Source organism: Channa argus, chromosome 12 (assembly GCF_033026475.1).
Source record: "Channa argus isolate prfri chromosome 12, Channa argus male v1.0, whole genome shotgun sequence".
Classification (NCBI taxonomy): domain Eukaryota; kingdom Metazoa; phylum Chordata; class Actinopteri; order Anabantiformes; family Channidae; genus Channa; species Channa argus.
In genome coordinates this window covers 27,369,413-27,382,711 of record NC_090208.1, presented here as the reverse complement: position 1 = coordinate 27,382,711, position 13,299 = coordinate 27,369,413, and the positions used below count along the sequence as shown (strand labels likewise).

The window sequence follows — 13,299 nt, the reverse complement described above, 5'->3', positions numbered from 1 at the left end:
CTGAGGCATTGTAGGAAATTTACTATTGTAACTGACAGTTCAAAGAAATCTGCAAATGAATACAAAATATACTGTCCAGTGATTTATTGCAGATTTTTTTAGCTGATTGACTTACATACAGTATTAAATATAGATATACACAGAATTAGCCATGTACACAGTTGGTTAACATTTTTATCGTATTTCCATTCTTCAAATAAAAAATTAGATTTCAGTTTACATACATACTATATTGAAGAATAAATGGTAAATGATCTGCACTTATATAGCCATTTACTCCCTATTGGCAGAATAGTATGTAGTAATTCTAACAGGGTGATTCAGGTGGTATCACTGATGCTGATGTCATTAGTTTGGCATGTATTGTTCCAGCCATGGTGATAAAACTACCACGCACCATCACTGCAGCTAAACCCTTTACAACACAATAGTCGTATGAAGTGTAACAGAGAAATATTTTCAGTTTGTTAGACAGTTCCTTTAACAAGAGCCATATATCTGAGCATGCACATAATAAATGATAAATGCTGCAATACAAAAATGGAGGAAGACTCAGCAGGGTTGTCTCCAGAGGTCTAGCAGTTTTTTTTTCTTCTTGGGCTCTGGATTGAGGCTTGCTGTAACCCACCACTCCGACAAGTAATCCTTGCAAGCCAAGCTAGAGGAGCTAACAAAAGGGGTCCTCGTCATCCTTCATCCCTGCTAACCGCAGGCGAGCAAAGTCTTCATACACAAATTCATCACCTTGAGAGGGAGAACTAAAAAGAGAACAGACATCTTGATTAAAAAATGACATGTTAAAGCCCAAATAAGTAGGTTACATTAAAGGTGGATTAGTCTGGGTTATAGTATTTATGTTGACAAATGCCATGTCCTACCCCTTTACATCTCTGGGTCTGAGAGACACACACAGAGACAGAGCAAAGGCAGATGTAGTTAGAATCTAATTTTAAGACACTGCAAAGGAGGTGCAGAAAAACTGCAGGTGGAAATTTGAAACTTTAAGTCCTGAAAGCTGTAGAAATCTGCAGCAGGCATAAGACAAGACCCCTGAGCTACGTGAATAAAATTCACACTTCTCCTACAGAGGGACAGGGACTACAGGACAGTCAATGTGTAGGAGTGTAGAGCTGCGAACACATATATTGATGTCTTAAAATGCATTACCTAAACTGTTACTAACCTTAACCAACTAAATGTGTAACCCCAACCCATCTAACCTGAACCCTAAAGACTTACCCCCCCCAAAAAATGTCCATACAAAAATGGTACTGAACTATAATTAGTCCATCCAACCATAGAAATACATTTAAACAAATACATACAGACTTACTTCAGGTCAAACTTGATGAGGTTTGTATCCTCAGGGGCATCAGCCTCTGAAACAAGTGGGGAAACAAGAAGTTACATTATAAATAAATGTCAACCTGAATCTTTTTAGCTCCTTTTTAGTTCCATGTTCCATTAGTTAAATGTTATGAAGAGTGTGTGTGCGTGCTCTCGTGTGTTTGTGTTATTCTTTTCCCATATTGTGAGGGAAATAAATCTGTTACATTCATTTAGTGAAAAAGAAAAGTCCTCATAACAAACTAATTGGCCAACTTTTCTAGTGAAGATTTGGTTTAGGGTTAGTTAAATTCAGGTTAAAATGTGAGCCATTATTATATCCTCTGAAGCTATGGAAACACAACTGTGAGACAATGTTTCCTACCCGGCTGGGATGGAGGGTAGGTGTGGTCTGTAGTTTTGGGATGCATCAAGAGAAAAGGGAGTTCCACTGCTACATCCCTGCAAACAAACCACATTTTTCATGTTTGTCTAATGAAGTGAAATAATTGAAGTTAAATTATTAAGTTAAAAGAGTACAGCACTAATTAAACATTGCAATCAAGTGCTGTCAGACTGATAATAGATAGTTTTTACAAATGTGTGTGCAGCTGAGCTATTACTTTTTTATATTAAGTCCACGTAAACACACACTCACAGGCATCTGCACACATCTGAAAACCCTACATACATCCTGGGACAAACCAATACAAAATACAAAGACACATAAAGTTTAGCTAACTTACATTAATGGAACAAAAGACTAAAGGTTGACAGGGAGATTAACTTATGTAGTTTAAAACATATCTGTGAATGTAACAACACAGCCTACTGTTATGTCTCAACAATTTTGGATTGAATGGTAAATGTTCTGCACTTATATAGATCTTTTCTACCTATTGGCACTCAAAGTACTTTACACTGCTTCTTATTCACCCATTCTCACACACACACACTGATGGGGGAGCTGCTATGCAGCTGGCCAACACTCACCGGGAGCAACTAAGTTGGGGTTCAGTGTCTTGCTCAAGGAAACTTCGACATGTGACTGGAGGAGCCGGGGATTGAACCAACAACTGTGAGATTGGTTGACAACCGCTCTACCTTCCTGCGCCACAGTCGCCATCATTATCTGATCACATGATCTGATTTACAAACAACTTATCTACGTGCTTATATAGTTTTCTGAGTCAAGTCCACAGACTTTCATTATGAGAGAAATACGAGTGTATGAAACTGTATGAAACTACTTCTGTTGAAAGCTAGAGTGTGTACACCCACCCTCCATGGGACACCACCAGTTTGACTTTAACTCTGTAAGACACCAGGATCCCCATCATCTCCTTATTGGTCCCTTCTTTTATGCTGTAACACGAAAAGATGGTCAAAACGAGACAAACTTTGAATGTGCATGCATGATCAATGTAACCATGACTTTTTATATGATTATTTTTTTTGTATTACATGTGGTGTGTGTGTGTGTGTGTGTGTGTGTGTGTGTGTACATAGTGCTGGAAGCCAGGTTAGTGTCTTCATGCTTTAACTTTCCATCCAAGGCCAGACCCCTCTTTTCTTTGTTGGTACCCAGCATTGGGGTCAGAGTGTAGACATGGCAGGAGGTGGAACTGGGAGAAACCTGGTCACTGAGGGTGGGGTGGAAAGGAGAGAGGGACAAGACAGCAAGGAAAATTTGACAGTAAAATATACAGTAATCACAGTGTTGCAATGCCTCTTCTTTTAACATTATAGGAAGTGAGGAGGTCAATTGCTTTGCTTTTTGATATAGATTTTTATAGAATTTTAGCTGCTCAACAATTTGGGGCCACCTTTGTTATATTATTCATCTCGTATCTACTTTACTGTTGTCAGTGGGTGACAGGTATGGACTCCAGCTAGGCCAGTTAAGCACCTGGAAACCTCACTACAAAGCCATTATGTTGAAATACACAGATTATGGCCCTTTCTCTGACCCTGCAACCTACTTTAACTGGTGATCCAAAGCTTAAACTGCACCATGGGACGCAAGACACAAGATGCATAACGGTGGCTAAAAACCCCAGCTTTAAACAACCAGTGCTTTTACATGAACTGTGGTTACATTTGGCTTTCTGCTTTAAGTTGATTTGAAAAATGTCTGAGAGACCTTGCATACAGAGAATGCTTTTCTGAATTGTTAATGCCAATGCTCTACTACTGAGCCACCAGGCCCCCCAATGATGATACTAACTTTAAGTCTTTTGCAGCCCCTGTCCCAACTTTTTAAATGGGTTGCTAGAATTTAATTCAATATGAGTATTAAGTTGAAATAGACAATGTTCCCATAATTTCCGCAGAGGTGTAACAGTATAAAACTCACTATAAAGTATATCTCTGCCCAGAACCTACATTTTTTTCCCCAGGAAAATATAATTGTAGGCAGAAAGCACAGTAAGAGAAACATAGTGGGAGGCACTCACTCTGCTTCTACCTGGGCAACTGGACATTTAAACTGGGCAGTGGAGAAAAGGCAGATATCAGCATACTGACGAACTGAAAGAAGGAAAGAAAACGTTTTTTAGAAGGTCTTTTATGCTGTTTCAATCTGTATTCTAAAGTTTTTTTTTTGTGTATTTTATTGATTCATGACATGGAAATGAAAGTGTAGCTGCCATTTTAGGTGCTATGGCACCTAAAGAGTCAGTGGCTCTCCCATGCAAACATAGGAATTGAACCTCTGACCCTGCAACCTACTCTAACTGGTGATCCAAAGCGTAAACTGTACCATGGGACACTAGACACAAGATGCATAACGGTGTCTAAAAACCCCAGCTTTAAACAACCAGTGCTTTTACACGAACTGAGGTTACATTTGGCTTTCTGCTTTAAGTTGATTTGTAAAATGTCTGAGAGACCTTTTCAATGGGGTACATCAAATTAAACCTGAGAGATTTATCACAAAAAAAGGAAATTCTTAGCCATTTTTATTTATAACCATGTTCAAATCCATTTTACACAAAGATGTGATCAGAAAGATTTGGCGGTAGAAAAAGAAGTCTTCCAAGAGGTGCAGAATTTGTTTAATTACGGATTGAAGCAATAATAATTAAATCAAGAGTGTGTAAGAGCAGTGATCTTACCAGAAATCTTCACTTTCTTAACAGTTTTGGTGGAACTGTTGTTGACATGGACATTAACACTGATGGGCTCACCATGATAGTACAGCTGGAGAGAGATACAGATTTAGCAGTGTGTGTGTATATCCCTATAATTATATAACACATCACAGTGTGTGAGTGTGTTACCTCCTTATCCAGTGAAGCCTCTAAGTGTAGAGCTCTATCAGACATCAAGAAGCTGCGGCTGGTCTCAACCATTGGATGTGGACCTGGCTTCTCTGGTGCATACTGAACCTTCCGTATTGCTAGATTTATAGAGTTCCTACATAAATACACACACACACACACACACACACACACACACATACACGCACAGAGCCGGTTTATATGCACATGTTGGGGTCACATGTGCAGCATAGTGTAGTCTCAGGAGGCTCATCTTTTTGGACCTTTGATGGATCTTTTCCTCAACAGTCTTTGCACAGTATGCTCGAAGTTCATAGTCCACACCACATGGCTTCCCAGTGTCCCCTGGTCCTGGCTGGAGAGTCACTGAGCAGGGCAGGTTCTGGGGAATCTGACATATTGACAAACATTAAAGATACTATAGAAAACTCGGAGATATGTTTAACTTTTTTTTCCCTTGAAATATGCTGCACTACTCAAAAGGTCAGGGATATTCGACTTTCTGGTGAAATAAGTAATGCGCAGAAACATTGAACATTTGGAAATGTCAAACTCAAACGTTTAGAGAAGGTCAAATTAATTAAGTTCACTTATAAAAGTTATAGTGCATTTTGGGCTATCTAAGCATCCCGTGAGACTCACAGAACAACACTTAGAGTAGTGCAGAAATATTCATGCCTACAAGTTTTTTTAAAAAGGTTTCTTTAACAAAATTAGACAATTACAACTACCTGAAGTGTTTTGCAGAGCATGGCAGAGTGTAGCAAATTATAGCTCAGCACAGCAGAGCGGCAGGAAGGGTGGAGCAGAGTGGACTAATTTAGAGTTTTATGCTATAGGTAAACTGTGACACAGTACATAATTTAGTTTAAGTTCACTGTAGATATGATGATAGTCGTGTCAGATGTCTACCGATGCAGGGTTATGGTACTGTCTAGGTTAAGCTTAAATTTTGATTATGTTTGGTGGTCTTACAGTAAAGTTAAAGGGGTAGGCATGCTGACCCAGCTTCTTCATGAGCCTTTCCTGCAGGTGGCTCAGAGGCGCCTGCTCCTCCTTCAGTGGAGGGAAAACCTGGACAGTGGTGACATACAGATCTTTCCTGAAGGAAAGGCCCAGGACATCCAGGTCCTCCCGACCATAATGAAATGCACAAGTCAGGGTCACAAACACTGAGGATGGAGGAACACACTTAATTGTATGGTCAACTGATCATTTATTTAATAAACCAATCAGTCTGGTAGTTTTCTTACCTTTTCGATTTTTTAGGTACTCTGGGTCTATAAGCACCATTCCATCTGTAGAACACACACACTTAAAATTTATCATACAGCATTGGAGTGGTACTAAATAATTAAATCTAAAATTTAAATTTATTATGTGATTAATTCAAATTAAAGTATGGTTTGTAAATTGTTCACATATTAGGATTATGATGTGTGTGTGTGTGTGTGTGTGTGTGTGTGAGAGATGTGTTTGTGTGCATGTGTGTGCATGCGCAGTTAACACTCACCAACTGGATCAACATGATCTAAGTGATCAACGTAGTCTCTCTTCCCAAGATAAACTGTGAGCTGTGAAAAAAACAGCAGAAAAACAATTGAAAGTGTTGCTTTTGAGGGATAACACATAACACTTAACACATACTCACATCCTACCTTGCAGTTGGGGCTAGACTTCTTAAAAACTCTGTAGAAATGTAAGGAAAGCAGAATATCAAGATTTAGTATGAGCTATGTCATCATTCTGCAATATGTCCAGACATCTGGAAGTTCTGATGCTATAATGATGTTTCAATTAGAGGTAGCAGTAGGAGTGTTTAGTGCTCCACTGATCTTACATGTAGGCTAAACATAATAACAATTTATTTAATGGTTTGTTTGTTTGGTTTTTTTTGTCCTTTCGGCTTATTCCGTGAAGTCAGGTTTGCCACAGCGGATTATTGTCCGCATGTTGATTTATTATGCTGGATGCCCTTCCTGATGCAACCCCAATTTCCCCAATTTCTACCGGGCTTGGACCGGCACTGCACAGCTGGGGAGGGGAAGGGGTTGTTAGGGGTTCAGTGTCTTGCCCAGAGACACTTCAACATTTTTACTTAATGGTAATAGACATAAATGACTTGTTGAAGCTGTAAGCTATATGATCTGAGAGTTAGGAGTTAGGGTCTGAATGAGACATTTGATCCATGACACATCTAGCCCCAAGCTTTGTAAGTTCTTTGTTGCATGTTGTAGCTGGCTGTAAATGATTCAAATCTAGCAATTCTCCATGGCCGCTGGGGTTCATCTTTTTTGGGGGTGTATCTTTACAAGCTTTACATCATTGCGCTACCTTGATAAGTTTTTCACAATGTCTGATTTTTTTTTTTTTTACACAATGGAAAGTCTTACCACTATCTGTTAATTGCAAACTCCAATTGCAATTAACCAAGAATCCCACCCTTAGATTAGAAGCAGGGTGGATCTAAACATAATGAGCTACAACCTTCTAATGGTCTGCATTAGATGTAGAGAAGTTAAAAAAATGTATTTTACACAACCCTTCCCTATTTCTACTGGGTTTGCGACTGGCACCTCACAGATGTGGCTGGGCTGTTGGGGGTTCAGTGTCTTGCCCAGAGACACTTGACACACATGTTGACGGGAAGTGCGGGGTTCAAGTCTGTGACCCTATGGTTGGTAGGCGGCCACTCTACCAAGTGACATATAAAGTAATAAATAACATGTAATTTTACTTTAAAAAAAAATAGTAGTTTCAGTTAAAGGTAGGAAACAAACTGCTGTTTTCCATTTTAACTTTCATTAATTCCATTCAAAGTTCTCTGTTTTAACGTCCACCCATTCACTCCAACCTAATCTTAGACTGAACAGCACATCTTTATCTGACTTCTGAAGGGTAGACCCTCACCTATTATACCATAATTATGGTGCTTCCTTGGCCTAATGGTTATGCAGTCAAATCTTTCTTTGTATTTAATATCAACTCATAATAGTTGATGGCTCACTAAAGTGAAGATAAAGATTAATTGAATCAACTTTAAGAAATGTGATCCTTGTATATACTTTATTGTTATTAATCAACCAGTCTTTGGAACATATTTGTACTACTTACAGCATAGAATGAAGAAAAACACCGCTAACATTATTAAGTTCAATAAGCAACCGCTGTAAATCCTTTGGCCAGCAGAGCTGTTTTCGGGCCAAGTGAGCTTCACCTAGTTTATGCACACCACTGCAGTTTTAGGAACATTAGCCATGTCCCTGTGCAGGAATGTGCTGCCTTTTACTTTCTGAGGAAAGTAAACAGGGGCAGAGAACAAAATGCACATCCTGATTATCAACTAAAAATTTCCACTGCACAGGACATGTGGACCACTTTCTGTCAACTACTCATCCTGAAGTGTAATCCCTTCCATAAAGTCACCAGGGAATGTCTCTGCTGAGGTCAGCACTGAGCACAGCGTACATGTTGTTTACATTCTTAGAACTGATTAAAACAAACGATCTGATGTGGACACAACGGAAATCTACTGGAAGGTTTTTGAAAACATTTTAAAGATCTGAAATGCTTTGACAGCCAAACAGAATCACTTCCTGTCAGGACCCCTGTCCAAACAAACCGTAAACAGCATTTCTCTCTTGAGCTGCAACTCAAAGAGGAATTTCACTAGTATAAAAAGTGAAACTTGGAAATAACTAAGCTAATAACTAAGCGTCACATTAACTTCAATTAATTTTTGTACCATTGGAGAAGAATAGGAAGAATGGTTACTTAAAGCAAATCCTCTGTACATATGGACATCTGACTATTTTTAAGACAATTAAGACAGAAATGTGAACCAAACCCCTAAATGGTAAAGAATCAAGAGAAAAATCAAGTCCCATATTAACCAGTAGCCCTGGTTACATTTTCTTGTTATTATGTCTATGGGGAAACAACAAAAAATAAAAAAGAAATATAATAGAACGTCATCTATTGTTGTATAGGCGTAAATCTGTCTTAGGAAATTGCTGGTGATAAGCAACAAGAAAGTGAGAAAGAGACTTCCTCCAAATCTGTAAAGTTCTCGTTCTGGCTCCCATCACTCTACCATCCCTTAGATGATCATCTTACTGATCCTTCTCAACAAACCAACAAAGCGATTGTTTAAAAAAAAAAAAAGGATATAAAGGTTAAAAAAGGTGAACTGTGAAACTGTGGCTACATCCTTTCTGCTGGTGCTTAACACAAGGAGAATTTCCTTTTGCTTACATGAGGAAGTTTGGCTCCAAACGTTTTCCAAAACGTTTCCATTTTATTGATGCTGCCCTATACTGTAAACTGTATGCGAGCACTGACTCTTTTCAACATCCACTCAATTCCACAGTTATTTACAGAAGATATTAACTTCAATGGCATATTAATGGTGAACTTAATTATATGATCAAATTTAGCGCTGTTCTGATATAAACATGTAACACAGAACAACTATTTCACTAGTTTCCTAAAGTACTTGGATATTGCGATAAACAACAGGTTTGTATCCAGTCTGAATTTTACAGGAGGGTGGAGTGTTTTCTTTCTCTCTTCACAAAGTTAACTGGGACTGACGTCTTATCTGAAGATGATCTGACAACATACATGAACTAGATTATCTTACCTGGTCCCCGGCTTGTCCCCCATCTGCTCACGCGTGTGTTGAAAGTATTTGCAAAGTATGCTCATGTGTTGGGTCTGTTTGTCCTGGCAGGCTGCTTTTCTCAATCGCTCCGCCTGATTACGCAGTTTAGGGACAAAAACCACGCCTACATAATATGATGGGCACGACTTTAATACACTTGAAAATTGCAATGCTACACTGTGCTGCTACTACGAATACTCTGTGGTGGGAAATAAATACATTCTCTATACCTTATTACAATTCTGAGGTTGGTTGTTCCTGTTTATGGAATTCAGTATTTAGATTTTCCTTTCAATCCCCGTCATTCGGCCTCTAACTTTATTTATATAGCGCCAATTTACAACAAAGTAATCTCAAGAACCAATAAAGTCAAGACTGTAATGATATAGAGAGAGAAACCTCAACAAATGCCCCTTGAGCAAGCCCTAGGCAACAGTGTGGAGGAATAACTCCTTTTTTAGGAAAGAAAAGGTCAAAAGGACAGGAAAGAAGGTCTAAACCTATAGCAGCATGACTATAACTACGTAATAAACTTTATCAAAGAGGAAGGTTTTAAGCCTAGACTTAAAAATAGAGAGGGTGTCGCCTCCCGAATCTTAACTGGGAGCTGGTTCCACAGGTGAGCAGTTTCATAGCTAAAGGCTCTACCTCCCATTCTACCTTTGGAAATTCTGGGAACCACAAGTAGGCCTGCATTCTGAGATCGAAGTGGTCTACTGGGATGATATGGTGCTACGAGGTCTTCTATATATGATGGAGCTTGACCGTTTAGAGCTTTAAAAAATGTTTACATTATTCAGATACACACACACACGAACCGCAGCAGCGGTGAACGCCTCCTGTTACTCACTTTACATCAGTACTATTTCCTATTTAGCCACTCCTCGCTACATGTAGCCACCTTTGGGAGCCTTTTATCGAAAAGGTAGACGTTAGTTCCTAAGACTTTGAAGTGCAGAAGTTACGATGTCATGTCACATGACAGAGCAGCAAGTACTCCGCGCCGGGCGTGCGGCTCACCAGCACCACATGGACAGAATGACCACATAAACAACTTACTGCCTCAGTCAAATGAAATACATAATATACAGTTCCATGAAAAAAATGTATATTTGTAAACGTTCAAAATAGTTGTAAATTATTTGACAATATCCAAATAAATAAAAGGTGCTCATTAAATTGCCTAAAATGTCAGCTAAAGTTTAAATAATATTGATGGTTATTACTTAATTTGGTGTTTTTCCACAATGGGTTAAATTATATGTTTACTCCCAATTCATTTTCAGATACAGATTGGACGTCAGGTTCTGCCAAGCAGCTGCAGTCATTAGTTCTAACGGGGTGTTCACGTCTGAGACAGCACTAAATGGAAAGAAGGACATCAGCTGTCAGTTACTGTCTCAAGTTGCCACAATTTTTATTAACCACTGAGCTGCATGCACGACAAGCATTAGTCGCTGGTTCCTCATGTGACGTGTTGACTTTCGTACTTCCAAAGCTTAGGAACTAACGTCTACCGCTAAGGGAAAAGTGGTTAGATTTTAAATATTTATTTTAGAGGTGACTCACCAGTATTTATCAGCAAACGTTCTGTCATGTGGCTTTACCTCTTCCACCATGTACAGTGTGTGTAGGACAGGACGGCAGCATGTAAACTAGAATAAGCAGCAAATGTTGTTTGAACGACCCATCAATAATCCAAAAGATAAACTTGGGGCTAGTGATGGGCGGATCGATACCAAAAAAAATCCATATTTCGATCTTAACGGCCAATTTTTAAATATCTCAAGTTAAAATATCGATATTTTCTGTTTATTTATTCATATTTTCTCTCCAGTCATATCTGAATGTTTTCTGCTCCTTCTACATCAATTTGTATATTATTTGTGGTGCACCGCATAGGAACTACTTTTCCTTACGCCGATCCGCCCCATGATCCACCCTCTTCATCTAAACTTCTCTGACACGTGCTCGGCCGGCTGCCGGCTCCGCCTCCAAACACAGACAGCATGGCGGATCGAAATGTGTCATTTTTATTCACGGACTATTTCGCTATGAAACTTCTAGTTCAAAAGAATTGTAAAAATAGGCAAAATGTGTCTAATCCATAGTTGGTTTTAAACTAAGGGAAGAAAATACAGATGGGTATCTATGACATACATGTAGATGAGGGCGAGTCATGGATATCAAGTGACATAAGCTGTTCACCTGATAAAGGAAGTGTCATGCTGTTGTCATATGTTAATGTTATTATCAGGTTATTTGAAATAATGGAAATGTAAAAAATGACAATGGGTTGAATAATGATTTTGCTGTCGTTTTAATGTTTTTAATTTAAAGTGCTCACGTGATTGTGTTTCATCGTGATCAGATGACAGAATTAACATAACACTCTGGTATCTAGCCGAGGTATTACTCAGTATCTGATCGAATTTGAAATCACTGGTATCGCCCATCATTGCTTGGGGCGAACTCGTGCGGTAAGCGTATTGCGTCACTTCCCGTTTCTGCAAATCGGAGCTCACTAAAATGAATGTTGAATCGGTGTGTAACTTTGCCAAAACAATGTCGGACTCCGTAGTTAGTGGGAGAGCTGTAAGCACAGCTCTCACACTATTGAGATCCTTTTCTTTATTATTATTATTATTATTATTATTAGTGGTATTAGTATTGAGATCCTTTTCTTTATTATTAGTGGGAGAGCTGTAAGCACAGCTCTCACACTATTGAGATCCTTTCTCTTTATTATTAGTGGGAGAGCTGTAAGCACAGCTCTCACACTTATGAGATCCTTTTCTTTATTATTATTATTATTTCGCCGTTTTTCGGTCACTATCTCCTCCTAGACGGTTTGTCGTAGAAACTTCGTTCCACTTCCTAAACGTAGGTCTCTTTTAGGAGATCTATGCTATTACTTTTCTTATTAATAACTTTTATACTTTTTATTATATTTCACTTTTTATCAACTTTTTTTCCCATTGAAAATGAATGGAAGCCACTTAAAACTTCCCTTCAACTTGCCACTTTTCATCTGCCTCTTGTGTCATCATACTTTGGAGTAGAAACTTCATTTAAACTTTATACGGGTCTAGATCCTTTCAACTTTTTCTGGGTGGATCAGCTTCTTTGTATCTTTTATACTTTTTGAATAATCGCAGTTTTAGTTTTAGGCAACTTTTGGAGCTTTTTCAACTTTTCCATTAGTGTGTATTGCGGAATGTTGGAGCAGCTAGAGTGGGTGACATCACACGCACTCTAACTTTTCAGCTTCCACTTTTAGCAACTTTTTTCCTTCTTTTCCTTCTTTCCTTCAATCAACTTTAATCTTACATAAACAAACTATACATCAGAATGTAGGTATTTTTGTCTTCTTTCAGTAAATATAACTCTCATAGTGACAGGACTGACGGTTCTTTCTCCAAGAGTCCAGAAGCGGAGAGAGTGCCGTCTGAAACTCCCATTGGAGCCCATTATAACAGAGGTTCTTAAATTCTCCTCAAATCACAAACGGGGGGCTGTTTTCAAATTGCCACCACGCCTTCATTTTATGGAGTATATTCAAATAAAGTACATCAGTGTGTTCATTGAAGCCTTTTGTCACTCACAATTTTTGAATTGTTTCGATAGGACTAATACTTTTTCATATTTTGAGCATTTTGCGAGGCATACTCTCAGTACTTTTCCAGCCTGCCTTTGCATTTGGCTCACATGACTCAGCAGGCAGGCAGCAGTCATTGTCATGGTAACGGACACAGCTGCATGACGTCATGTAATCAGCCTCAGAGCTGTGTCCACACACTTTACCTGAGTTTTTCTCCCTCAACATACACAGTGGAGACACACACAGACACACACCCTCACAGACAGGAAATACCCTTTCAAAATAAAAGCCTTTCATAATATTTTATCCACTTTTTAGCATTTAAATGCTAAAATGACTTTGTGGTGAAGTTTCCCTACACACACACCCTCACAGATAGGAAACACACTTTCAAAATAAAAGCCTTTCATAATATTTTATCCACTTTT

General features: G+C 38.8%; 1 protein-coding gene across 6 annotated transcripts; it reads right to left on the bottom strand.

The window, feature by feature from the left end:
* Positions 1–4: 4 nt before the first annotated feature.
* On the bottom strand, positions 5–11,018 carry arrb2b (arrestin, beta 2b). Of its 6 annotated transcripts, none has more exons than XM_067523183.1 (15): positions 10,840–10,995; positions 9,250–9,394; positions 6,266–6,296; positions 6,121–6,181; positions 5,861–5,905; positions 5,583–5,779; positions 4,871–4,998; positions 4,608–4,743; positions 4,443–4,527; positions 3,783–3,855; positions 2,832–2,969; positions 2,608–2,691; positions 1,712–1,788; positions 1,334–1,379; positions 5–758 (listed from the first exon to the last, which is right to left on the bottom strand). In XM_067523183.1, the coding sequence occupies exons 1-15, from the start codon at positions 10,865–10,867 to the stop codon at positions 668–670; spliced, it is 1,365 nt and encodes a 454-aa protein (XP_067379284.1). In that variant the 5' UTR covers positions 10,868–10,995; the 3' UTR covers positions 5–667. The 6 variants fall into 6 exon arrangements, 5 of the variants coding, with proteins under 5 accessions (XP_067379284.1, XP_067379286.1, XP_067379287.1 ...); XR_010915689.1 differs by lacking the exon at positions 5–758 and adding an exon at positions 2,320–2,434 and having other exon boundaries at positions 10,840–11,018; XM_067523185.1 differs by lacking the exon at positions 9,250–9,394 and having other exon boundaries at positions 10,840–10,985.
* Positions 11,019–13,299: the final 2,281 nt, after the last annotated feature.

Coding starts and splice junctions, on each gene's coding strand:
- arrb2b (XM_067523183.1), bottom strand. CDS start 10,867: ATGACAGAACGTTTGCTGATAAATACTG. Junction 6,182..6,265: donor AGTCTAGCCCCAACTGCAAG/GTAGGATGTGAG, acceptor TTTTTTTCACAG/CTCACAGTTTATCTTGGGAA. Junction 5,906..6,120: donor AGATCATGTTGATCCAGTTG/GTGAGTGTTAAC, acceptor TGTGTTCTACAG/ATGGAATGGTGCTTATAGAC.